General features: G+C 37.1%; 1 protein-coding gene across 1 annotated transcript in view; it reads left to right on the top strand.

Moving 5' to 3' along the window:
* HSD17B4 (hydroxysteroid 17-beta dehydrogenase 4) overlaps positions 1-25215 on the top strand; it is a 69924-nt gene that overhangs the window by 27600 nt on the left and 17109 nt on the right. The window contains exons 12-18 of the mRNA XM_059833285.1: positions 523-629; positions 1326-1559; positions 1992-2043; positions 3337-3408; positions 4884-4987; positions 8824-8889; positions 20295-20364. Coding sequence (XP_059689268.1) covers positions 523-629; positions 1326-1559; positions 1992-2043; positions 3337-3408; positions 4884-4987; positions 8824-8889; positions 20295-20364 — 705 coding nt within the window. The remainder of the gene's footprint in view (positions 1-522; positions 630-1325; positions 1560-1991; positions 2044-3336; positions 3409-4883; positions 4988-8823; positions 8890-20294; positions 20365-25215) is intronic.

The following is a 25215-nucleotide window of genomic DNA, read 5'->3' as shown; positions in this document are numbered from 1 at the left end:
TCAAGACTCAGTTAGTTAGTTAGTTAGTTGTGTAACTTGGGAAAGAGGGCAACCACCAGGAGATGAGACTGGTTACTTGTATTGCAAATAATTTTCAAGATACGAAAAGCAGTACTGATTTTCAGATGTTTACGTCTGAGACAATTGAAATGTAATGCTTATTATCTTCTCCTTAACACTGTGGTTCAGGGAATAAAATAGACTATTTACTGATGTCCTCCTCTTGGCTTGAATGGTGATGTATAGCACCAGTTGTGTTTCAGGCACTTGAATTAGATAGGTGTCGTGGTTGACTGCTGGGTGCAGAACTGATGGAATCTGTGTAGAGCTCACATCATCAGCTGTTGTGTAGATATGTGTAAGATACAGCACTATGCTCATTTGCAGATATATATTTATTGTGTTTAAAAAAGAATTGAGAAGTACCAGGCAGTATCTCATTTGCTAGCATGTTTGTTGTGTGTCTAACTGGGATGCCTCATTTATGGCTATAAGTTATTTTTTTTCAATTATTTTCTCTAGAGTCCATAAGTGTATTGAATGATGTTCTAAGTCAGATAGAGTCTCAAGGGAATGTTTCCATGAATTCGACAAGCTCTGGATCAGTGGTCTCTTCATCTGTTGACACAGTAAGTACCTCTGTCTACCAGTTGCACCCAAAGTTAGGTGAAAACCTTGAGCAGAGAGACTTGTGTTGCTGATCAGCTTCTACTCTGGCTTGCTGTTGGCAAATAGAAGGGTAGGTTTTAAACTGTGATATGAAGAAGCAGAATAAGAAACATCTCCAGACTCCACTCTTTATTTTTCTTATTGATGGTGAGAAAACTTAAGGCTAAATAGACTGAATAATGCAGAATGCAAGTGCTTGTAGTTCCGTAAGCCTCTTCAGTTAGGGTATTGTTCAGAAAAGGGGCAGGGGATGGGTCTTGTTGGGCAGTGTGGTTTTGGTCTGGCTCCTTCTATCTATCTATAGATAGATAATTTTTCCTCGTTTCAATATTATTACAGTGTTAACTATTTCATTCATGGTTTGCTTTAGAAAAATTCTTACGCATTGCTGGGAATGGAGCTGTACGAACTTATACGACTTATTCTTGAAGTAAATTGCTTGCAGCAAGATATAATGCATTACATTAGGGCTGCTTGTACTACAACAAATGCATTAATATTTTATGGTATATTTATTACTCATACTTTATGTTTACATGTGACTATAAAGAAAATGCTCAAATGTGAATTTTGTTTGATACGAGAATTATAGAAAGAATGTACATGCAATATGAACTGTTATGAAGTTTTACTTTATACTGACTTTTAATTTCCAGGCAAGCATTGTTGGCCGTGAATTGGCTACCAACGTGTATAACTATACTCACTTAGAGCCTATTCTGTATGCCCTTGGTGTGGGAATGTCAACTAAGGATCCAGATCACCTAAAATTTCTCTTTGAAGGAAGTGAAGAGTTCTGCTGTTTACCTAGCTTTGGAGTAATTCCTGCTCAAACTTCGATGTTTGATGGTGTTCCTTCTCTTCCAGGACTAAATATTGATCTTGCAAAGGTATGGAAGAGTTAAGTATCTAATTTTGTTTGTGCTTTATGTAACTACAAGGTGACTTTAATTAGTATGTTTGTAACACTAAGTTCCCTTTATTCTAGAAAAGGAAAGTTCGGTGTTTTGTATTCTTACATCCTAAGAAATTATTAACTTCACTTGTATAACCTATGTCTTCCTAAGATGGCATAAATGAACAATTTTTGGTTAAATTTTAATTTGTGTTCACTATGCTTTTATTAAACCACAAAAGTTTAAAACTTCCTTTAAAAATATTTTCTGTTGGGGATGAATTGGAAAAACAGAACAAAAAACTTGCAGGTTTTTTTTGTTTGTTCTGAACACTTTCTAAAATCACTGTCTATTTCCTTGCAATTGTGATGGGGGAAGCAATAGAATACACTGACTGTTCTTATAGCACTGCCTTTCTTTACATAGATGCTGCATGGTGAGCAATATCTAGAACTGTATAAACCATTACCAACCTCAGGTCAGTCCTTTTGTGTTGCTGATTTGCTTTTTACTATGATAACAGTTCCTGTAGCCATATTATAAATAGAAATAGGGAAGTTCTGTTTCCAAATGGATTTTTTGCATATTCTTTTTACAAGAGGTGGGGGAGAAGAGAGGCAACCTGTTGTGTTATTGAAGGAATTCTGAAACTGTGTTCTTGGGATCAGGTGTTGCTTTTCTATAGTATACTTAGTAAACTTATGCCTAATCTTTGATATAATAAGCAAATACAATACATGCTGGTGTATTACTCATGTAATTTGATACTAACTAGCAGAACTTTTAATTCTTTCTGTAAGATTGTATGACAGAACTTTTGGGATGTTCACCTAAAAATTCCTCAATGTTGGTTGCATCTGTGTGCCTATAAGAGGATAAGATTTAAATTATGTATGTAAAGAAGGAATGGACATCTTTATGAGGAGGCTAAAAACCAATTACTTTTCTTCCTGTCAAAATTCTCAAGATATTAGTTACTGCAATAGCAAGCTCTTTTCATAGATGGCTGTGTTTTCCCAGATTACAACACTTGAGATGTGCTCTTTAGACTCATTCAGGATATGCGTACCTGTGTCTGGGTTTCTTCATTAGTAGTTTTAAAAATTAAGTTTTCCATAGTGTAGAAGGAAAAAAAGTATCTTGCAAGCCACAGATAAATGGCATAATTTCTTACTGAAACAAAATGGAGATGTGTGAAAGTTACATCAGCTTCAGAGAAGTCTGATAATTAATAATGGATTGCCAGGACTTCATAAAGCTTTTTATTTTTCCATTGCATAGGCTGATTATGTAAACATAGTAGGTTACATATCTCTCTAGAGCAGCAACCTCTTTAGAGGCAAACTTCATAAACGCACAGGCCCAGGCCCTGAGCTGAGCTTCTTTTCTGTAGAACTGTAGTTGTCTCATCCCTCCTGAAATTTGTGGACAAACCTTAAGTGATGGGAGCTATCTTTGCAGTTAGCAATGTGTTTGAGTCTGAAATGTGATTTGTGTTTAGCTCTGAGTACATAAAGTATAGTAAGATTCTATTAAAAAAAACTCCCAAAACTTAAAAAAAACACCCCACCTCACATCTGCAAACCAAGATTTGCAAAGATTTCCAGACACTTTTATTTTAAACATGATGTTTGTGATTACTGTGACTATTACTATGATTATTATTACCATTATTATTATTATTGTTAGTAAGGAAGTTTAAAGAGTGATCTGTGGACTTCATTCCTGAAGCAAAACCTTACAACATGTACATGTTCTTCTTTTCTTACAGGGCAATTAACTTCAGTTTCAACTGTTGCTGATATACTTGACAAAGGATCAGGAGCAGTCTTGCTTATAGATGGTAAGAAGGTTTATAATTTTTGGAGCGGATGCAGTAAAATTTGACAGGCTCAGTTTTTAACTAGTTGCACTAGTAACTGCCAGCCTTGCCACAGTAAAGACTGTTAGCTTATTAAATCTCAGTGAGAGCTGAGAAATGAGCTAATTAACAATAGCTTTGTAAATATACTGAAATAAGAACACTCTCTTTGGAAAAAGATTTCGGAGGAGGTTTGGGTTTTTCCTATGTAGGTGGAATAGTAAACTATGCAAACTGAACAAAGTTCTTTAATAATAATACTTAGTCCTATCTGAAGGCAGCCATTTTAGATTCTGTCACCTTTCAGAAAGGGGCTGTGGGTGCGTATGTGTGCGTGTGTTTTGTGGGGTGTTTTACAAAGGTTAGTCATATGTGTATGTTGTGTAGACTCATCTGCAAAGCAGCCATCTTTAAGAGCACATTCTGCATTCTTTTTTTTATTGTGTGCATTATTCTTTTCTAAACAAAATGAAACAAACCCCTATTTCCTTCCTCTTGTTTCCAAGTTAAAGGATCATAATGTCTCTGGAAGTTGATAAGTTATTGTTTTCAGGATTTTATATCTTTAGGTGTGGTTATACCAAGGTCCCTTGGGCAATTAGACTGCAAGAGTAGGTTAATAGGCAGTGAATCTCTAAACACTCCTGAGCTTTTATTCCTTCAGTATACAGATAAAATTGTAAAAAGGTCTTTACTGTCCTTTTGTTCCTCCTGGTTGTGTTTTGCTTCTGTACTGGGCTAACATTAAGTCTGTCTGTTTCTGCAACACAGAAAAGTTCTTTTTGTGAGCAGAGTCTTAGTGGTTTTTAAATTCCTTCTGTAACTGGAAGTGAACATTATTAACAATACTGTAAATTTCAGTCTAAGGTATAAGGGAGTGGAATAGGCATAAACTGGAAATAGAAAGTTGCTTCTCAATTCACTGTAAGAAGTTTAACTTCTTCAAAAGAAGGAACAGATGACCTCAAACTAAAGCTTGCTCTGGAGCTCTTTTCATACAAGGTACTAGTACCGCTTTCTGTATGAGTTGGCAGTGTGTTTTACACAGTAAGGATTCTTAATAGTTTCTAATATATCGTATTTTATGGCACAATTCTAAAATAGTTAAATAAATTGCTAATGCAGTGTGAGAAGCTGAAATAAATGCTAATTTCAGCACTGTGTTGTCAAATATTTTTAGCATCTTGAATGTCATCAGCATTTTGATAGATCATTTTTTAATTTTAATGCTTTCATGTCATTCATGATAATGCTATTTGAAACAGATCATTAGTCTTCACTAGTCAGGAATTGACTTGCAACAGTGCAACATGAAAGTGTGATCATTGTCCCTTCGTTTGTTAAAATAAGCTTTGTCATATTTGAAGCTGAACTCTTCTCTTGTAACAACACATGCTAGCTATATGAGAAAGGAGATTGAAAACAATATATGACCTTCCTCTTTTGTTGTCTTTCAGTGAATACCTATTGTGGAAAGGACCTAGTGTGTTATAATCAGTTCTCTTTGTTTTTTGTTGGAGCTGGAGGATTTGGTGGAAAACGAGCATCAGAAAAGGCCAAGGTAAATTCATGCATATTCAAGTTTAAAACAAAACACACAAAAACTTCTGTCAGCACTGCAAGAAAAATATTTGCTATATCAACTAGGAAGGATGAACTAGCATTTGAGCAGTGTGGTGGTTCAAACTCAGGTGAAATTGAAATACCTCTGTTAATTTAAGAGCCTGAATGAAAAAGTACTGTGCAGGGCCTGGGAAATCAATGGTTTTGTTTTGAAAATAGGGGAGAAAAGTGGATTGCTAAACATGCAACTGATGAGATATTCCTACATTCATATATTTGAAATTACAGATATCGAATATCCTAATGGAAAACAGAATTAGAGATTCTCTGGAAAATGTTTAGAATCTAAATTCTGTGGACTTGGAATTAGCAAATTATATCTGAAGTTAAAATAAAACTGAAATTCATATAATATGCATGATGATGTGGACAGAACGCTTCTCTAGAGGATTCGTATCAGATCTTCTAGAAGAGGATCTTTTGAAGTCAACAGTATAGCAGGCTGTGATCTGTCCCAATTTGACCAAATTAATTCCATAGAAGTGGTAAAATGTGCTACATGTTGTCCTTTGGGCTGTGCTAAATTACTTAAAATCCTCTTTCTGTAAGTCAAATGGAAGATGCTGTCAGTTCAACTGTCCAATTTGGCAAGAGTCTTATTGACTCTTGGTTTTATGAAACCCATATGTAAGCTTTGTAAATGAAAGAAACTTTATGCGTTTTAATTTTCTGTATTTAGTTACTCCCAATCACGCTCTGTATAAATCAACAGATGAGGAAAGTTACTAATTTCTTGTTAAAAGCTAGCTTGGGAAAGGTTTTATTTTCTCAATGTACTTTTGATCTGAAAAATTTTTAGCTATCTCTTAGATTAGAACAAGAACAGAGAAATGGCTTTTACTTTTAAGTCTTGGTTTTCTCAAGTAGATTTGGGGACCTCTTTTATGTGGAGCTTTAAGAGCAGATTTTTTGGGTGCTTGAGCATGGGCAGCAAGGAGAGTGACAAAAACGTTGAGATTTTAGATACTTTGTCTAGGGGCCTACTACTGAGCTGTTGGGTTGTGCCAGCTAGACTCATAACAGAATCCTGATTTAAACCTGTCTCAGCTCTGCTGTCACGACTGCATTTAAATTTCTGCCTCTGTGCTTACATCTCCAATTGGGAATATGTGATCTTTGTGTTGTCAGTTTAGCATTACAGTGTGTTCTGCTGTTCCACCTCAGAGATTTTCTTTGCTTCTGTTTAAGTGAGTTTGTGGGCTATTTATATTTAAAAATAAATTGGTACCTAGTGATAATGTAGTGTGTATGTATGCAGAAGGTGTTCACGTTTAGTTTAGTAACTTGTTTTTCATGTGTTAAATTTGTGTTAATAGGTATGATCATATGTTAATATTGCAAGATGTTGCTCTAGTAAAAAGACTACCTTAGTAAAAAGCTGAGAGTTACTCAAATGTGTGGTGTTAGGTTTGAACTTGCAATTTCTAGAAGAGATCTCTAGGTGTAGCTCTTTATAAATCTATGTGTTTGTGTGAAAGAGGTTTGGAAAGCATAAAGAAGAGAAGAGAGAAGTAGCATTATAGTTTCTCACTTCCAGTGGAGTTGAACTCCTGCATTTTGGGAGAGAGTTAATAAATGACAAACAATGTCATGAACACATAGTGTCTATGTCCAAATGCATGAAGAAGCTATTCAGGTACCTGACATACAACTATTGTCTCCTTCAATATTATGTTTAAGGGTAGTGCCAGCTATAACCGAATGTTGTCATTGTGAACTAGAGCCTTGAGGCACTACTAATAAACAGTCAATTGAATAGAGGCTATTTTAAGGTCAGTATTTTTTAAAATTTATAATGAAATACCTAGGTTTTGTACATCTGTAGTACTGTAGGTAATGTTCTTTGGGATTTTTGGATGCAAACTTCCAAGTTTTTTGACTTTAATCCCTATCAATTATACAGAAGTTTTCCCATATGTAACTTTACAGATCATATCTTGAAATGCCTGCTGCTTCAAAGAGAAATGGGAAAAGCCTCTGTGTAATATAAAAAATTCACAGAATATTGTTGCAGACAGTGTATAAAGGACTTTGATGGAATCCTTAATTATTCTGTAATCAGATTTTATAATAGTGCACATAAAAAAAGTAGTGGTTCAAAGGAGATGTGGCTAATCTCTAGTGGTGGCGTCAGTGAGTCCAGTGTAGTGCCTTGGCACTTTTTAATTAAACATTGCCCTTTGGGCAACTGCAACTTCTTCCCTCTATTTAGTGAAGTATGAGAACGCTATATAAATGATTTTACATTTTAAAATATGAAGAATACTTGTTTCAGGCAGCAGTCCTTGTGATAGAAGAAAACAAAATGTAGTCTAGTTAAGACAACACAGTGATAGCAAATTCAACAGAGGCCTTTGCATGCAAGAGGCCAGTTTCAAGCAATAAATTTCTTGCTTTGTCTTTGCAAACCTTCCCAAATAAAAGACTTTCACATCCCTCAGTGCCAAAAAGAAATCCCAAGCTGATCAGACATATTTTATGATGTGTTTTGTCACTTTACACATTTATTGTATCTGCAAACTAAGGAGAACAAATTTCCAAGTTGAGGTCTATGATGAGCAACATGTTGTGTAAGTCATGTCTCTCCTTTTAAGTTGGTGTTTTCTTGCCCTAATGGCAGAGGGGTTTCCTTAATTATTCAAATGTTGGTTAGTTTTAATGTCTTAATGGCTCAGTAGGTAAGATTAAGTTTCTTTAAACCAACTGGAAATAGATTGGCAAGCCATTCTTGTTCTGAAAGCGTGTTAGGTAGTGTCCTTGTTATCAAGCCGATTAATGTTTGGGTCCGTTATGGTTCTCTGAAGAGACAAAAGCAGGAGTGATGTTAATCAAGTCTTCCACCCAAGAGGTGGCTTTGCTCTGCTGTTAATAAACAGGAAAGAGCCTTTGCTGTTATTAGATGTGAAACTACACAGCACTCAGTTTCTTTTGATTTCTCTTTTCTTCGGTGAAGAGCTTACACAAACTAAGATTAAGTAGAATTACCACAGATAAGAGTCAAGTTACTTCCTTTCATTTTAGAGCTTATGCCAGTTTCTCTTTGTTTGGGCTTTTTTTTTGTTTGTTTTGAAAACCCAAGAAAGAGAGGGGAAAAGAAGATTTCAGCTACTTTAATAGTTTTGAATTGGTTATGGTGTTTTTTGTGTTTATCATGTTCTCTGTCAGTCTGTTGGTAAAGTTTATAGCTTCAAAACTGAACAATGAAGCTGTAGATTGCACAAGGAACAGCTTTTTTACAATAATGTGGGGCTTAATATGCAGCATGTAATTGGAAAAGCGAAAGCAAAAAGTGTGAAACAAAAAAAGAGCTGGAAGCTCTTAAAGGCCAAAAATGATGTAGTCCATAAGTGAGGTAGTAAATGATTTTGTGCTCCATTGTGCTTTTTAAAGTGTTAGTTCAAAAGCTTCTTTTTTGTTTCTGTGTTCCAAAATACTAATGTTCTATGAGACAGCTATTTTTTCTGAGTAAATAATTCTTGCTTGAGCTTTTTTGGATGGTTTGGAAGAAATGTAATCAAACTGATCAGCTATAACATTTAAGTGTTAGCCAGATCTGATGCCTCAGAATTGCTATCTTTGTAAAGCTAACCTTGATAAGAAACTTCTTCTGGCCTAAATATCTTTTTCTATTTGTCTGTAAATGTAGAAGGTGTAGGAGGAACCTTAACAGCTTTGTAGATGCTGTGTCTTTTTATACATACCTGACATATTCTTGTGTGGGTACGGATAAAAGATTTTTGCAGTGAAATATTAATACTACTACTTTTGGTTTAGGTAACAGTGAATCCACCCAAGAGACCCCCTGATGCTGTAATTTCTGATGTCACAACAGCTGATCAGGTAAACTTTTGTATGTTCTAGGTGTGGAAATGTTTGTTTTGTTTGGAGAAAGGAGTCTTATATGATGTCCACTAATATTTCAAATTTTCTGATATACCTCAGGTATTTGTATATGTGTATGCATGTGTGTATGTGTATATATCTACGGATAACGTGAAGCTAAAATTTGTGCTAGGTTAAGTTATGACAGAGTGTTCAATGTACTATCTAAAACATTCTTTTCGTACGGCTGATGCAATTTTATAATTGTTTGTTACAGAATTCTACATAGAAGAAGGAAATGAACATTTGTTTTCTGTTGCAGTTTAAAAAAAAAAGAGGTTCAAAATCTTTGAAATTTACAATAAATGGTGCAAGCAAACACATTGTCACCAAAAAAAAGCACTTGAAGTTCACAGTTTTGAAAAAGTTAAATTTCTGTGGTAGTGGTAGTAGTCAGGGAGACTTGAAATACTGAGAGATGTCTGTCCAGGTATGTTTCTGTCTGTCCACAGTCTCACTGGTTCACAGGCATCTACTTTCCATAGGCAAAAACCTGAGTAAATAAATATATCCTCTTCTGAAGGTAAACATATGCAGTTGTCAGACAAATAAGACAGGAAAGTCTGGAGCTACCAGTATTAAGACACTGAGTAGTATTTTCAAAAGCAACTTGGTCATCGCAGGAGGCTGTAGCATTTGGAGATGCAGTTAAAATGTTGAGCATCAGCTGACCTGTGGTAACTGCGATGTCTGTTTAGCCTCTGATTATATACAGAGTAATTAAATTTAAGTCTCATCCCGCTGATTCATATGCCTGAAGTCCAAGTTAGCCCCACCCACTTAAACCAGGAAAGAGAGCTTAGATCAGCATTTCTGTATCTATCACTGATGTACTTGCTGCATCCTAAAATTCACAGCATCGGTCTAGAAGGTACAGATGTCCAATTCTTCTGAATAGGCTTCATCAAAAGTTGGCAAGGTGAGCAAGGAGCAGGGAAAGGTGAGAGAGTACTTTGTTTCTGGGAGGTGGTTAAATGTAGTGGAAGGTGCTCTCTAGCAGCTGGCATTTTATTAGGTAAGATACAGTAACCCTAATTCACTTTGAGTGTTGGAACCCTAGTTCAGATTCTCCTCTGCGTGATTATATCAGAATTGATTCCAGGTCCATCAATTTTCAGATGACATTTATGATCCCCTTGTTCATACGGTAATCCTAGTTTCTGAGACTTAAACTCTTATGTCTGGAATTGTTACTGTGTGTAAAATGCTAAGTTCATGAGATACAGCAAGATAGTTGCAGAAGTTGGGAAACTTTGCTACTGCAAAATTGATTTTTGGAAATAAAGGAAGTGGCACAGAGTAGCCACCACACTTGTTTTATTTTAAGATCTACTCTGACAGGTAGATATGTAAAGAGAATTCCTCTCTAGTTAAATCTTGCAGGAGCCACAGCCAGCAGACTTTGAGAATAGCAAGAAGGCTTATCTGCCAAATTATTCAGTAGCATCTGTGCTTAAGTGGTGATGCTTGTGTACAGGAGGGGGAATGTGTAGAACTTGGGAACTTTATGGGCAGGAATACAGACTTTGATGTGAAGGACAGCTTGGGGAAATGTTATCAAGATTTTACATTTATGTGTCTGTGGAATGACACATAACTGCCGAAAATCCTTTTTGAAAATGGAAGCTGGCACACAAATAGCACCAAAGTTTCTGAAATTTTTTTTCTTAGTGTTTAAATGAAAAAGGTGTTGGCAGAAATGACTGTTGCCATTCAGCTATTGAATTAGTATAGAATATGAGACAGACTGAAAGAGTCAGTTTGCAGATGGCATTTGAGTTAACTTGAACTGTATTAATTTCCAATGATAGTTGTGACATTCACCACTCAGTTTTTGTGTTACCATAATTACATAGCTAAACTGCCCTTAATAATTAGCATTTTTCCCCCTTAACTTTTCATAGCATGATCGTGTAGTAAACTTCCTGATTAAGTAGACCATCATGCATATTTTAAAAATGTTTGCAGTGATGGCTCCTGTCTTTCACTGAAGTCAATGACTGTGGTTATCTTGAAAGTTATATTCAGTTTAAACTCAGCTACGCTGGGTTAAGTTTTTTCCAAGAGGAAGAATGTTTTTTATATGTTTTAAGACAGGAGGAAGTGCTGCTTAATGAAGAGGATACTGGGAACAGAGGACTAATAACCTTTTTTTGCCCTTCACCATGTGTTCAGCAGACTGGAGGGTACAGCCACCTACAATTCCTTGAAAAATGATTGTGTTATGTCAGTGACCATTGAGAGAACAAACTAATCCTTTTGGTTAGTGGTATCAAAAGACTAATATCAGGTAGTATAATAAAAGTTTATCCCTTTCAAATCTGTACCCATTCCTGAGAAGTTCTTTAAACACCAGCCAGTGCTTATGAATGAGTTGCAGCACCATGATGTAAGCTGCTTGAAGATGAAAAATGGTTAAGAAAAAATTAGAAGTATCTGACCTTCTGAAAGGCTTTAAGGCTTAAAATTTGCATCCTGCTGAAGAAGGACATAATGTATTTCTTCTGTGTGTTCATTAATTTTTCCACCAAGAACTAGGTGACATTTTTTCCATCTTGCCCTGTAGAGATGTGTATGTGCTGTGGTATTTTTCTAGCTTGTTCGCTCTCTGTAACCTGAGATATGCTTTACTAAATATACTGCCATAAGCCATTTGTATAAAATAGACCTTTGACAGAAGATCAAGAAGTCTAGAGGGTGTTTGACTATTAGCCGTTTAGCAAGAAATGAATCATTCCATTTCAACCCTGTAGGGAATGTTTAATGTAGTTACAGAGCTTCAGTATCACCCAGCTACTTTTGTCCTGCCAGTTTTCGAACCAGGGCCTTAAATTAATCAAACAGATTTTGCTGTATGGTTCCTAATGCAATTAAGAATCACAGGCAGTGAATGACCTGTAGTTCTGGAGAGTTTTGTCTTTGCAGAGTTTTCTTTTCACTCCCTTCCCAAATGTGTTGATTCCTTAGGAATTCATTTTCTGATGGCACACAAAATAAACTCCAGTGGGTATTTAAAGTGGATGATGTCCAAGTGATGCAGGTCACTTTTGAGGAAGGAAACAAGTATGGAGTCTTGAGTTTGTTGGGGGCTTTCTGTGTGGGGTTTTTTTTTTGTTTGCTTGTAAAAAAACTCACAGCATTCTGATATTGTGCAGGTTGCCTCCCAAGAAATAAACTGTTCTTCATCTTCAAATATTGGAATTAATATGCAGAATACACAATGTTATGACAATAAATAAACAGTATAACAGTAGCCCATAAAATGGAATTTTTCAATAAGTCATTTCAGTTTTATTATGCTGTGTTACCTCCAGCTTTCTTCTGAAAGCTACCTGTTCTGTTTGCCTAAGTAGAAAAACTAAAGCTGTAACACATGGAGTTTGCAGGACTTCCAAGTTTTTGTTAATATCAGTTCATTTCAGTAAAATGTCTAATAATTTTAAGAAATGGTTGCCAGTTTAAAAATTCTCTTTCTTTGCAACAGTATCATATATTTCACTAAAGCATTCTCCTACTTTAAATTCTGACTTTGTGTATTTGTAACTTACTTTGATAGGAAGAAAGAGACACGACAAAGAGGTAGAAAAGACTATTTAGATAGATTTTGAAAAACATGGTGTCTCAGTCTACCATGCTTTGGGACCAGCTGTGTACATGAACTGTGCCCCCTGTAAGTCTCTGCAAAGCAGTGTCATGTGAGCGATCACATGTGAATTTCTGCCAGAGCTACTTTTGCGTGCAACTTGGGTATCTCAAACACATTATAGTTCTGCTCTGTATTTTCCAGGGTCAGGAAAATTGGTTGTCCTTGCTTTCAAGAATTTGAAAATTCCTTGTCAGATCTGATGAGACTTATACTGGTCTGTTGGGGGAACAGCTTTTTTGATATCCTGTCATTTTTAAGTTGCTTTCATTTGGAAAACTACGATAATGTTTTAAATGTTGCAGTCTTTAAAAAGATAAAAATTCCAAATAAAGCTTGCTTTGTTTGTAGTCTTAATCTCCTTTGTATGCAATGCTTTGTGATACAGTTTTCTTAGTCATGCAGGCATAAATGGTGTGTTTGTTCCCTGTCTTTGAAGAACTCCTTCCACAAGCAAAGAGAGGGCTCTAGGCATGAGCTGAGATAGCATAGGAAGTCAGTTTTCTGATGTTATTTGTTGCAAGAAGTTGTGTTCTGAGAAGGAGTAATGAGAGGAAAATGATCTCATGGTTAGTGACTGGTTGGAGCTGCAGTTCTTCGACAATGGATTTTCTTTGTTTCGTCCATAAAATTCTTACGGTCTGTGGGCAACAGTTACCTAGCTGTCCCAAAATACTCAGACATGGGTGGTCCTTAATCAGTGGCTGATAGGAGAGGATGAGATGATGAAATTTGGAAGATTAAATTTGACAGTCGGACTAGCAGGAGGGTGTCTGAGCATCACAGGCTGAAATTGAAATTCATAAGAGCTCTGTTCTGAACTTGTACACTATACTTTGAAAACGTGATGCGCTTTTAAGAATTAGGCCTTCAAATGTTAAATTGGAGAGCCAGAATTGGTTTGTGCTACTGTCAATTACGACCTTTTCTGCTGTCTTAGAGTTTCCAATCTATAAAGTAAGGATGTTTATAAATATTTGAGGCATTTTAGATGTACAGAGAGTGTTTAAAGAAGTGGCATATAGCATCTGATGGTGATTTTTGAGAATGTGATACAGTGAGCAGCATAAAAAAAAGCCAGTTTAGGGAATATAATGATTCTTTACTCATTCAGAGATTTTTAGAGAGATTCAGTAAACTCTTACCTAGACTAATCTGATAGGATTTAAAATATACAAGCTATGTAAAGCCTTCTATTCCAGGTATAGATCAAGCATTGACTGACAGGGTGCAACGAAATTGCTGCTTTTTAGTGGTTTGGGATTTTTCTAAAATACAGTTCTCAGTTTTCTCTGGAAGAGGAGAAAATAATGGGCACCTGCCATGTTTCAAGTAGTGTCATCAGCATCCTGTGACTAAGACTTCAGGAGTGTCCTTCCCTTCCTGAGTCATTCTCAGTCCTGCAGTCCTCTTGCTCATAGTGCTGTCCTCTATCTACCTGAGTTTAGTTTTTCACTGTTTCAAGTTCAGCTAAAACTGCAGTTCTTCATGTAACTGGAAACAACTGTGGAGACAATTACGCGCAAATCTAGTTTGCTGTAAAAGAGTGGACTTTGCAATAAAAACTCATTAAAAAGACACCTTCGAAGGAAAGAGGTGCATGGGAAACGTTTAACAGCCTAATGAATTATTAAACTAAAACCTGCTGTAAAATGTTTTCTGCCTGTTGTCAGCAGGTTCGGTACTGTAAGTCAGTGCTTTACTTTGAGGATGGTGTGATAAGACCGTTACAAGCATACTTACATACTTACCTGTGTAAAATAATCTTTTATTCTACACAGATTTAATTTGTGTTTTCGTTTTAAGCATATGTAAATATTTGTGTGTGTTTTTAGAGAACATATGGGTAGGTAGAATAAGTAATCGTTAACATTGTATGGAAAAAAAAAGTTGGTTATTTCCAGCTTATATTTATTTCCTTGGAGAGATTTTTGGCTTGTTTTAAACAGATTGGAAGAAAAAAGTTACAGGAAAGTGAATGTTTTGAGGTAAGGTCGTTTTTTTGAATGAGTGCAATAAAGTCATGTGGGAGAGATGATGAAAACATGTGCATAGATGGGGAAAATATGGTTACGGAACAATTTTTTTATGTTGTGCTCTATAAAGATCGTAGTACAGCATTGCCTGAAAACCTGTAAATTTAAATTAACTTCAGAGAATAGCACAAGAGAGCCTCCTGAGAGCCTCGGGTGATTTTTTTTTCTGTTTGTAGCATAAATAATTTGTTTCATGATAGAGAAAATGAAGTGCTGCAGTAGGTTCACAGATATGGAGAGCATGCCAGAAAAAAAGTGCTGAACAACAAAGGACAATACAAACAAAACAAAGGGGTGTGAAGCCATTGCAAGGATTTGATATTTTCCTAATTTGTCTAGAGATTTCAGTATGCAGAAATGATACTCTCAGAACCCTTGAAATTGTATAGTGTCTAAGCATTTGTAATAGTAATTACTTTAAAAGTTTGTTACATGTTATAATGCTAATTTCAAGATTTATACACACACATACCCTCCACACACACTCTGCCCCCCTCATTTATTCCTGTTGGGAAGGTCAGAATATAATTTTCTGATCATGGCAATTTTGAAAAATAGTTGAGGGCTTGGATTATACTAGAATTTTGTGTGGTAAGACGATAAAAGAAGAAAAGGTATTAGCCTGGCAGTCATTTTGCTTAAACAAGATGCTGTTCATTACTAAGAGTTTTCTTCCTCCCTTTATCTGTGCATGTCTTAGTAAAGGATATAAAAATCATTATTCCATTTGAAGTTCCCCAAACCAAAGTGGTTTGTTCTTTTTGATTAAGAGAGGCACTGCTAAAGGAAAGGCTTCTTGTACATTTGCCATGCTACTGAAAAATGGCTAATGTTCTGTGAAGCCTGTGCTAGAATATATAAGTTGATTTTAAATTTGAAAAATATGTGGTAGGGATAAACAGTAAAGACATTAATAATGTGGAGTGAGGAAGGAGAAAAGATGTAGTGCCATTTTATACTTATTATACCTATTCTTGTTTATAGCTGTGTATGTGAAGTTGTTTTAATTGAACATTTTAGTAATTCTTATTCTTGAGGGAGTCAAAGGTATGCAGAGGATAAGGCTGTGTTTGGATAGTCCAGACCACTAAGAACATATAAATGCAAACCTAAGGTAATCCACAAAACTATACACTTGTATTTCTTAATTACAATCTTGTTAAAAAATAGAGTCACATGTGATCCATATTTCCACAAAATATATTTAAGCATTGGAAACTATTATGACCAACTTAAACTGTCTGTTTTGTTTATTTTCCAAATACACCTACTTTGAGAAAAATAGTTGGCTATCTGGAGGAACAAATAAAACCATTTATCTTTCTATGTGTTCGTTTCTACCAATTGCTCTTTCCTAATATCTCTCCTTACCCTTACAGAGATAATTAATTAAAAAAGAAGATACGGCAAATGGGGATCTCAGATAGTCGAAGAGTAGCTGTTTAATTTTAAGTACATTGAATTACTTAAGTACTGTGCTAAATTTGAGCCCTTGAAGCATCAGCACTGCCAGTTTAACTGGAAACATTGTTCTTAATGTAAATCAGAGCTCATTGAAATGTGTAGATGAGATTTGTGGTTGGTTTTTCTTCATGAGATTGCTTGACTGCTTGCTCTTACTTAAATAAGCTGTTAGGTAAAGTATATGTACATGCATGTACACACACATATGTACACGTATATATATACACACATATAGTTGGTAGGATAAGCTCTTGGGCAGAGCTCATTTTCTCCCCAGTTGGAAAGGAAAATATATGGATAGTTGGCTTCCTTTTTCGTTAGCTTTACCACTGACCTTTATTGCAGTCTGCAGGCAAGACTGAAAAATTGGCACAGACAGGTTGGATATCGCCTTTTCTTTTGTGGTCTGGCAGAACTCCTAAATTGTTAAGAAATGAGACTTGACAGTTTGTGTTATTAATTGGAGGACAATCTAACCATATTATGACTGACTTCAATCTAATGCCCCGCATCAGTTGACTCTTGTCATCCTTCAAGGATGCATCACTGTTCTTTTTTTTTTTTTTAATGCTATCACTCAAGACTTCAGGAAATGTCATTATTTGAGGAATATAGAAAGTAGAGCCAACAAGGCTTTAAAACAATTGTGTTCTCATGTGGAATGTAATTTATATAATGAAGCAATACCAAAGACTGTGGTAAACAAAAAGAAGTTTTTTGGCAGACCTAACTTGTCTGCGTTGAATCTGAAGTAACTTGCTGTGTAACTGTTTTATTCAGTTCAGCCTATGTGTTTTCTAGCTGTGACCAGTGCCACTGTAGCTGTTGAAAGTACAAAAAGAAAAGTGTCGTCTCCCATATTCATGCGTCAGACTTCTAGTGAAATACGTTGATCACATTTATTTCTCTGAACCTAATTATTTCCTAAATGCTACATTTATTTTCTTAGCAAAACACAAGTATTTTTTACTGCAGTAATTTTTAAAAGCATTTTGCAGAAGTATTGTCTCCCAAGTAGTGCTTATTATCACCCTAAATAAATGTCTGGTTCTTATTACAGCTTTAGTAAGCAACAGCTACATAGCTAGATTTAAGTTGAGATTTGAGCTTAAAACAGAAATTTGTTCTTTTTTATCATACGTAAATAAAATTTTCCAGTGCTACAACTAAATGTTACTTAGTTTGAATTAAATTTATTGCAACAGCTCCTTCGTGAAAATAGCTTCCTGACAGCTTTTGTAAAAAATTAAATTAACGGAAGAATGAAAGTGAGACCTTAGAATTTTAATTTCGTTACAGAGTAATTTAATTATATAATTATTTCACATCTGGCAATTTTTATTTTCTCGTTCTCAAGAGTGGCCGTTTGCTGTTTGATCTTAGTCTCCCTTGAAAGAAAACTTTAGTAATGAAGGGTGATACTCTGCTTTGTAGAATTCTGTCAAGAGCAACTCTCTTTAAATTGTCAGGTTTTAATTTTTTTTTGAAAACAGGAACTAAGGGTCTGTTCCTCACTGAAAGTCTCTTTCATAGTGTTATAACTTTGATATTGGTTACATTAAGGCCTTAAGACATCTCTTAGCAAAGAAGCTAGCAGTACATCAGAACTGCTCATCTCTACCTTTCGACAGTGAAAATACAGTTTTAACAACTACTCAGGGGAGGAGCGTGGACAAGTGAAAACACAGCAAGTCAGAAGAGCAGCATGTGCATGTTCTTCTCTGAACCTCTGCGGCTGTGGGTTTTTTATGTGTACGAGTGGGAGTGTGGTGGCACTCTTAGTTCCCCAGTTTTCTTCTATTTCTGTGAGAATTGAGGTAAGAGAGAAAAATAAGTGACAGGAGCAAGTGCTCTCAATGGATGGTAATTGTTAGCCCATTTCCAGCTGCCTCTTCCCACTCATCACTTCACTCCAGCTGCCTTAGTGGTGTAGTAGGGTGTAAATACTTACATTATCTCAGTTTGCTTTCCTGTTCCACCCTCAACCAGCACGGTGTGTTTCACCACGTGCTCCTTGGGTGCCCCCTATAGAATGGCCTCTGTGGTGCAGGATCACTTGACAATCCATTTGGCTTGCTCTTTTGGACTTGATTTGGCTTGTAGATTGCTAGCTGAAGAGTCCTGGCAGTGGAGGTTACTGCCTTCAGGAAATCTTGACTTTATTCTTCTCACCAGGTTAGATGTCTTAGCTATTTATACTTCTTGGTGATGGTGTAAGATTAATTTCAGGTTATCTGTTCCTTCAGCAAAGTATTGCCTTCTCCGTTGTCCCTTTTGGAAGGTCATACTCTGACTCATCTGAACTGTAGTCTTACATTAGTATGAAATTTCCAGGCTTTACTATTTTCCTTAGAATTTATAGGATCAGTTAGAAGATAATTACAAAAAGAAGTTATGACAAATGTATGTTTTGGGTGAAAGTGGAATTACAGTTAGAAATTTCAGATCCAATGATGCCATCTTAGTAATACATCTTTGTTTTCAAAAGGAAAAGTGTTTCAAAAAGAGCAAACAACAGTGTGAGCAGCCATGGAGAAGTATTAGCTTACCACTTGCCTTTCTAAGATTTGTGTGCTTAAGCTATGGTGCAGTTTAGGATTTTCTTCTTGCCTTTTTTAGTGCGTGTACCCAACTCTCACACACAAAAGCAGTGACAAGCTCTTCTACATTCCACCGTAACTGATACTCAAAACACTTGCTGTATTGATGAAGGCTACCAGGGCAAATAAAAGAGAATTAGAGCTTAGTGTAGGTACTTGACGAAATGGACCTGAATATTAACAGATCAAAAATAAAAAAAATGGATTATAGATTAAAATGTTAATATAAGTTCAGAACCTCTTTAGTTACCCTGTCTTTTGCTTCAGATTTGATGGAAGAAACAGTGTTTAACATATATCAGAAAATACATCCTTTGGGGAATCTTTTTTTTTTTTCCTTCCCTTTGAGAAATCTGTTAACTTCTTTCCTCCAAACAGAATTTAGTGCCGTTTACCCTCATTTGGATAAACACATACGTTTTTTTTACAATCCCAGTCCAAAATGCTGGGAGAAAATATTTAGTGATAAGGGGTTTCAGAGGCCAGTAATATCCGCGATTAAAATAAAATTTGTTTTCAGTTTAAAAACTTTTCAATTAAATTCATGTTCAATTTGTTTATGCCATCATATAAAACTACTAAATTCTTGAAATCTTCACTAGCGTTAGTTAACATGATGTACTGATTTTCTCTGTACTTTTTGGGAATGTTGTACTAGAGAGTATTCCATAATCATTTAGTCAGTGGATTTCACTGGAATCTGATGACAAGGGAATAAGTTTTTCATCCAGAAAGATGCACAGGTTGGCTTGTCATGCCCCTCATATTATGGACTGCTGGCCACTGTACACATACAGCAAATAAAAGATTTGATAATAAAAATGCTAAGGCCACACAGAGACAGAACACTGAAGTACAGTAGCCATATTCTTCTTAATTTCTCAGGCTTACTCACATTCGCAGTATATACAGTGCACTAAATCTGTATTGTTCTACTTGTTACTAGTGAAAGAGAATATTTAACATGAAGCAAAAGTCTTCTAGAAAGCTTGGTGTGTTACTTTGGGGTTTTGTCTTTTTGTTTTTAATACTGGCACCAGCTACCCATGAAGCTGCTAAGAGAGAAGAGTATCACAATTAGTTAATCATGTTACTCTTAAAAGGGAACGATAAGGATATGTCTGATCTCTGTAGGATGAATCAAATGTTGGAAAAGCATGGTAGTGTGTGTGTTTAAAGAAAAGAAAAGTTTCCATATATAATTTTTTTTTTAAATTGTGAATGAATCTGTCATGGGAGAAGACTCTTTAAAATTACACTTCAAGCTAAAGAACCTATGGAAAAATTCTGGAAAATGCATTACTTCACTGTTGCCAAATTTTAGTGAAGCTGGATCTGTATGTCAATAGAGTAGGTTGTTTCTTTTTCCCATTAAGCAGTTGTATTATTATGTACCAAGACCACACACACTCCTTGGCACATTTTCCTGGAGCTTTGGCAGTTTGTCTGCACAATCACATTTAATTTCTATTTTGCCTGCTTTGTTGTAGAGTATGTTATTTAAGGACTAGTAAAATAGGTTGTGATAAGTTTGTTAATCTATCATAAGTTTTTGAGTGACTCCTGCTCGTTTCTGCCAAGGACAGATAGCCTCCCATTTTTCTTTCTCTGTTTCTGCAGGCTGCCTTATATCGGCTGAGTGGGGATTGGAATCCTTTACATGTTGATCCAAGTTTTGCTGCTCTTGGAGGTGAGCTGAGGGATACCATTGTATTAATATTTGGACAAAGGATGATGTAATGTGTTTTTAATCTTTTTTTCACTTAGTCTGTATGTCTTTAACAAGCTGGAAAAACCAGTGCTTTTTTTTATAGCTGTTCTTAGAGTCACCGTTAGATGTCTTCTAAGTTCTGTGTGACACTTCACTTTAAAGCATTGCTTCTTGTAGCTAGGAATGCAGAATGATGCTTGGACTCTACCTACATGGAAACCTGCCTCCTACCCTATTTTCCTTCTAGAGCTTATTTGTTGCCACTATCCCGTCTTTACAATCTCTGTTTCATAAGCAGAAATAATTGACTATCAAACGTTCAGAAGGAATTCCATAAATTCTTTGGTAGATAATTCTTTCCATCTAAATAATTCTGAGATTATGTTGGTCTCAGTGGAATTTTTTTTGTTTCTGTGTAGTCTTCTCAATCCAAATAAATCTCAGGAGGGTGGGAGAGAGGGAGTTTGGTAGCACTTGTTTCCTATAAAATTGCTTGATTGCACCTCTTGCTAGTGCAGTATCTTATTCATTTGTGTAGTGCTACATGCCAAAGCAACAGACCATAGGCCAAATTAACTGATTCTTGCAGAGATGTAATCACTAAAGAAAGGTCTGTTTTCTTAAATTTCTGTTGTAAAGATATTTTCCTGAGTTCTTTTCAGGCCTTGCTAGTAGTAAAGTCTGATTACTCCAGGCAGACAGCAATTTGGTTTACTTAAGAAATGTGTCTGAATATGATTGCTATCATCATAAACTTTACATGAAAATACTGGTCTGCAGTTTTCCAGTCACTTGTTTTTAATATAGAAGTGTCGCTGTATGGTGTTCTTACCAAGATAAATAGAGCAGAGCTATACTTCCACAAATTGTCTCTTTTCATAAATACATACTAATTGCTTGGTTAACTCTGTTTTGTATAATTCTATGTAAATTTGTGTTAATAAATAATGATAATCGAATACCAGAGTCCATAAAGGGATTTCCCCTGTTTATTAAACCATTCTGTTTGTTTGTTTAGCTGATGATTTTGGATAAATATTTAGATGGAATCACCCAATTGCTCTTGGAGATAACATTGTCACGAAGGATGAGGAAAAGGCTGAGGTACTTAATGCCTTCTTTGCCTCAGTCTTTAACAGCCACACAAGGTATCCCCAGGGTATCTGTCTCCCTGAGCTGGATGACAGGGATGGAGAGCAAAATAGGCTCCCCATGATCCAGGAGGAAGCAGTTAACGACCTGCTATGCCACCTGGACACTCATAAGTCTATGGGGCCTGATGGCATCCACCCAAGGGTGCTGAGGGAGCTGGCGGAGGAGCTTGCCAAGCCGCTCTCCATCATTTATCAACAGTCCTGGTCAACGGGGGAGGTCCCAGATGACTGGAGGCTTGCCAACGTGACGCCCATCTACAGGAAGGGTCGGAAGGAGGATCCGGGGAACTAGAGGCCTGTCAGCCTGACCTCGGTGCCAGGGAAGGTTATGGAGAGGCTCATCTTGAGGGCGCTCACGGGACACGTGCAGGATAACCAAAGGATCAGGCCCAGCCAGCACGGGTTCATGAAGGGCAGGTCCTGCTTGACCAACCTGATCTCCTTCTATGACCAGGTGACCCACCTAGTGGATGAGGGGAAGGCTGTTGATGTTGTCTACCTGGACTTCAGCAAAGCCTTTGACACTGTTCCCCACAGTATTCTCCTAGAGAAGCTGGCGGCCCGTGGTTTAGACAGGTACACTCTTCGCTGGGTAAAAAACTGGCTGGATGGCCGAGCCCAGAGAGTTGTAGTGAATGGGGTGAAATCCAGCTGGCGGCCGGTCACAAGCGGAGTCCCCCAGGGCTCAGTTTTGGGACCGGTCTTGTTTAATGTCTTTATTGATGATCTGGATGAGGGGATAGAGTGCTCCCTCAGCAAGTTTGCAGACGACACCAAGTTGGGCAGGAGCGTTGATCTGCTCGAGGGTCAGAAGGCTCTGCAGAGGGATCTGGACAGGCTGGATCGATGGGCTGAGGCCAACCGGATGAAGTTCAATAAGGCCAAGTGCCGGGTTCTACACTTCGGCCACAACAACCCCATGCAATGCTACAGGCTTGGGCATGAGTGGCTGGAAAGTTCCCCTGCAGAAAAGGACCTGGGGGTGTTGATCGACAGCCGGCTGAATATGAGCCAGCAGTGTGCCCAGGTGGCCAAGAAGGCCAACGGCATCCTGGCCTGTATCAGAAATGGTGTGGCCAGCAGGAGTAGGGAGGTGATCGTGCCTCTGTACTCGGCTCTGGTGAGGCCGCACCTCGAACACTGTGTTCAGTTTTGGCCCCCTCAGTCCAAGAAGGACATGGAGGTGCTGGAGCGTGTCCAGAGAAGGGCGACGAAGCTGGTGAGGGGTCTGGAGCACAAGTCTGATGAGGAGCGGCTGAGGGAGCTGGGGTTGTTCAGTCTGGAGAAGAGGAGGCTGAGGGGAGACCTTATCGCTCTCTACAACTAACTGAAAGGAGGTTGCAGAGAGGTGGGTGTTGGTCTCTTCTCCCAAGTGACAAGTGACAGGACAAGAGGGAATGGCCTCAAGTTGCGCCAGGGGAGGTTCAGGCTGGATATTAGGAAAAATTTCTTTACTGAGAGAGTAGTGAAACATTGGAATAGGCTGCCCAGGGAGGTGGTAGAGTCACCCTCCCTGGAGGTATTCAAGGAGCGTGTGGATGTGGCATTGTGGGATGTAGCTTGATGGGCATGGTGCTGTGTGGTGTTGGGTGGGTTGGTTTTTGGTGTGTTGTGGTTTGTTGTTGTTGTGTGGTGTGGTTTTGTTTTGTTTTTTTTTTTTGTTTTTTTTTTTTTTTTTTGGTTGGACTTGATGATCTTACAGGTCTTTTCCAACCTTAGTGATTCTGTGATTCTGTGATTCTGTGAGATGCTGGAGGAGAAAAATACATGTATAAAGTTGAAACCCCAGTGTTCAAAATAATGATGATAATCCTATAAAAACCTTACAAAAGAAGAGGAGTAGAAATCTTCTACCTGCTCACACAAAGAGCACTGGAACTTAGGCACAGTGAAAAATGAAATTAACTCTGTAGATGAGGTAGTCTCTTTGTCTGAACAGAAAACTGGCACACTAGATTTTGGAACCATGGCAGTCTCCTACTCAAATACCTATACAAAATGTAGGTTCAAACAAAGAAGAAAATGACCGTAGAGATAGTCCACAAATATTTTTTCTAGTTATACAAAAGCTTTTTTCTTTGGGCGTATTCACACACCTTCTTGTCTTTAATCTCTGTAAATGTTCTCTTTGACCGGTTCTCACCAGCATACACTGGAAGCAAGCATTCAGCATAATGCGCTCAGGTCGTTCCAGGATTATTGTTAAGCCCTCTTGTAGGTAATGTTTCAGAGGAGATATACTGCATTAAAACACCTGTTTATATTCTTGTACCTTTATTCCTGTAGCTTGTATTTCCAAGATATTAGAAAGTGAAAGCAACATATACTTTGTTTCTGTTTTATTCTAGATAAGAAGTAACTTGATTGCCTTATGGATTTTTCTTTGCGTATGCATTGGTTTTATAAAGAAAGTACTGGGGAGAATAGGACCATGTGTATTTGTCTGTTTCTGAGTTCTGAAAATAGTGGTGGTTTTTGGTTCTTGCATGGTGGATTGAGCTAAGCTTTTAAAGAGCTAAATGTCACTGTAACGTTCTGGGTGAGAGGTACTGAATACTGATATTGTTACAATAATGCCAGTAATCTGTTTTAAAATTGACTGCACGGTATCTTTGTTCTTTCAGAAATACTCTGTGCACAGTATACAAAAAAGAGAGTACTATTAAAAATGTGCATATTCAAATATTTTACAGGAAAGAAATGGCAGAATGATCAGAGTGGAATACTTACAGGAAGAAAACAGACTCATGTTCCTTTTAGCCTGTCCTTCTGCCACATCTCCTCTCCTAACCTAATGAGTCAAAATTTCTGTTTCTCACCCTTACTCCTGCTAGTCTTGTCTTCCCTTTGGGGCGTGTCTCAGAATTCCCATCTTTCCCAGCATTGAGTCCTAGTGGCTTTTTTGTCTCTGTCTTGAAGGTAGTTTCTTCGTCTTCTACGTCTTCTGATTCTCTGCAGGCTAGACTTTCTCCTGTCTCCTCTTTGTTTGGTTTTGCTTTTGCTTTTTTCTCCCAGCTGTTGTCCCTTGGGACAACTTTTCATGCTGTGTAGATGCTATGAGGAGTTGTTTAGAGCTCAGGAAAAAAAGACTCTGGCATCTGAGAGTGGCAGATCCAGGAAAAGCAACTGGTTTCAGAGCCAAAGCTGGACAGACCTGTCTCAAATCCATTGGCTGTTGAAAGTGTGATCAATTACTGTTCACATGCCCTGTCAGGTCAGAGCAACCTGTTAAGGGATCAGAACATACTCAGTAAAAGCAGCATCTTTAAAACTTAACCGTTGAACTTCAGCAAATCTCAGGCCAGTTTTCAAAGGTTTATTTTGTCAGACTTTGGCAGCACTGGAAAAAGATTCAGCGTTAATACAAAGATTATCCTCTGCCAAGGTTCAGACCCTGCTCCAAAGCACAGAACTGTGAAGAAACCTGACCAAAAATGTCAGTATAAACAAAACACTGCAATTTTTTTTTTTCTCTTTTTTGTTAGATTTGTTCAAAATGCCTAAAATCTTTTCAGGGTGTTTTCCACTACTAAATAAAGAAAAGTTAATCCTGAAATGTGCACTATGTTTGAAGACTTTTGGCAACCATGAATAGGAATTAAAAATGGGAAGCATCAAATAATCACAGTATCACCACTTCTTAATCATTACAATACCTCTTACCCTTGATATGCAT

Source organism: Gavia stellata, chromosome Z (genome assembly GCF_030936135.1).
Source record: "Gavia stellata isolate bGavSte3 chromosome Z, bGavSte3.hap2, whole genome shotgun sequence".
NCBI lineage: Eukaryota > Metazoa > Chordata > Aves > Gaviiformes > Gaviidae > Gavia > Gavia stellata.
The sequence above is the reverse complement of the archived record's forward strand: the minus strand, read 5'-3'. Positions and strand labels throughout refer to the sequence as shown.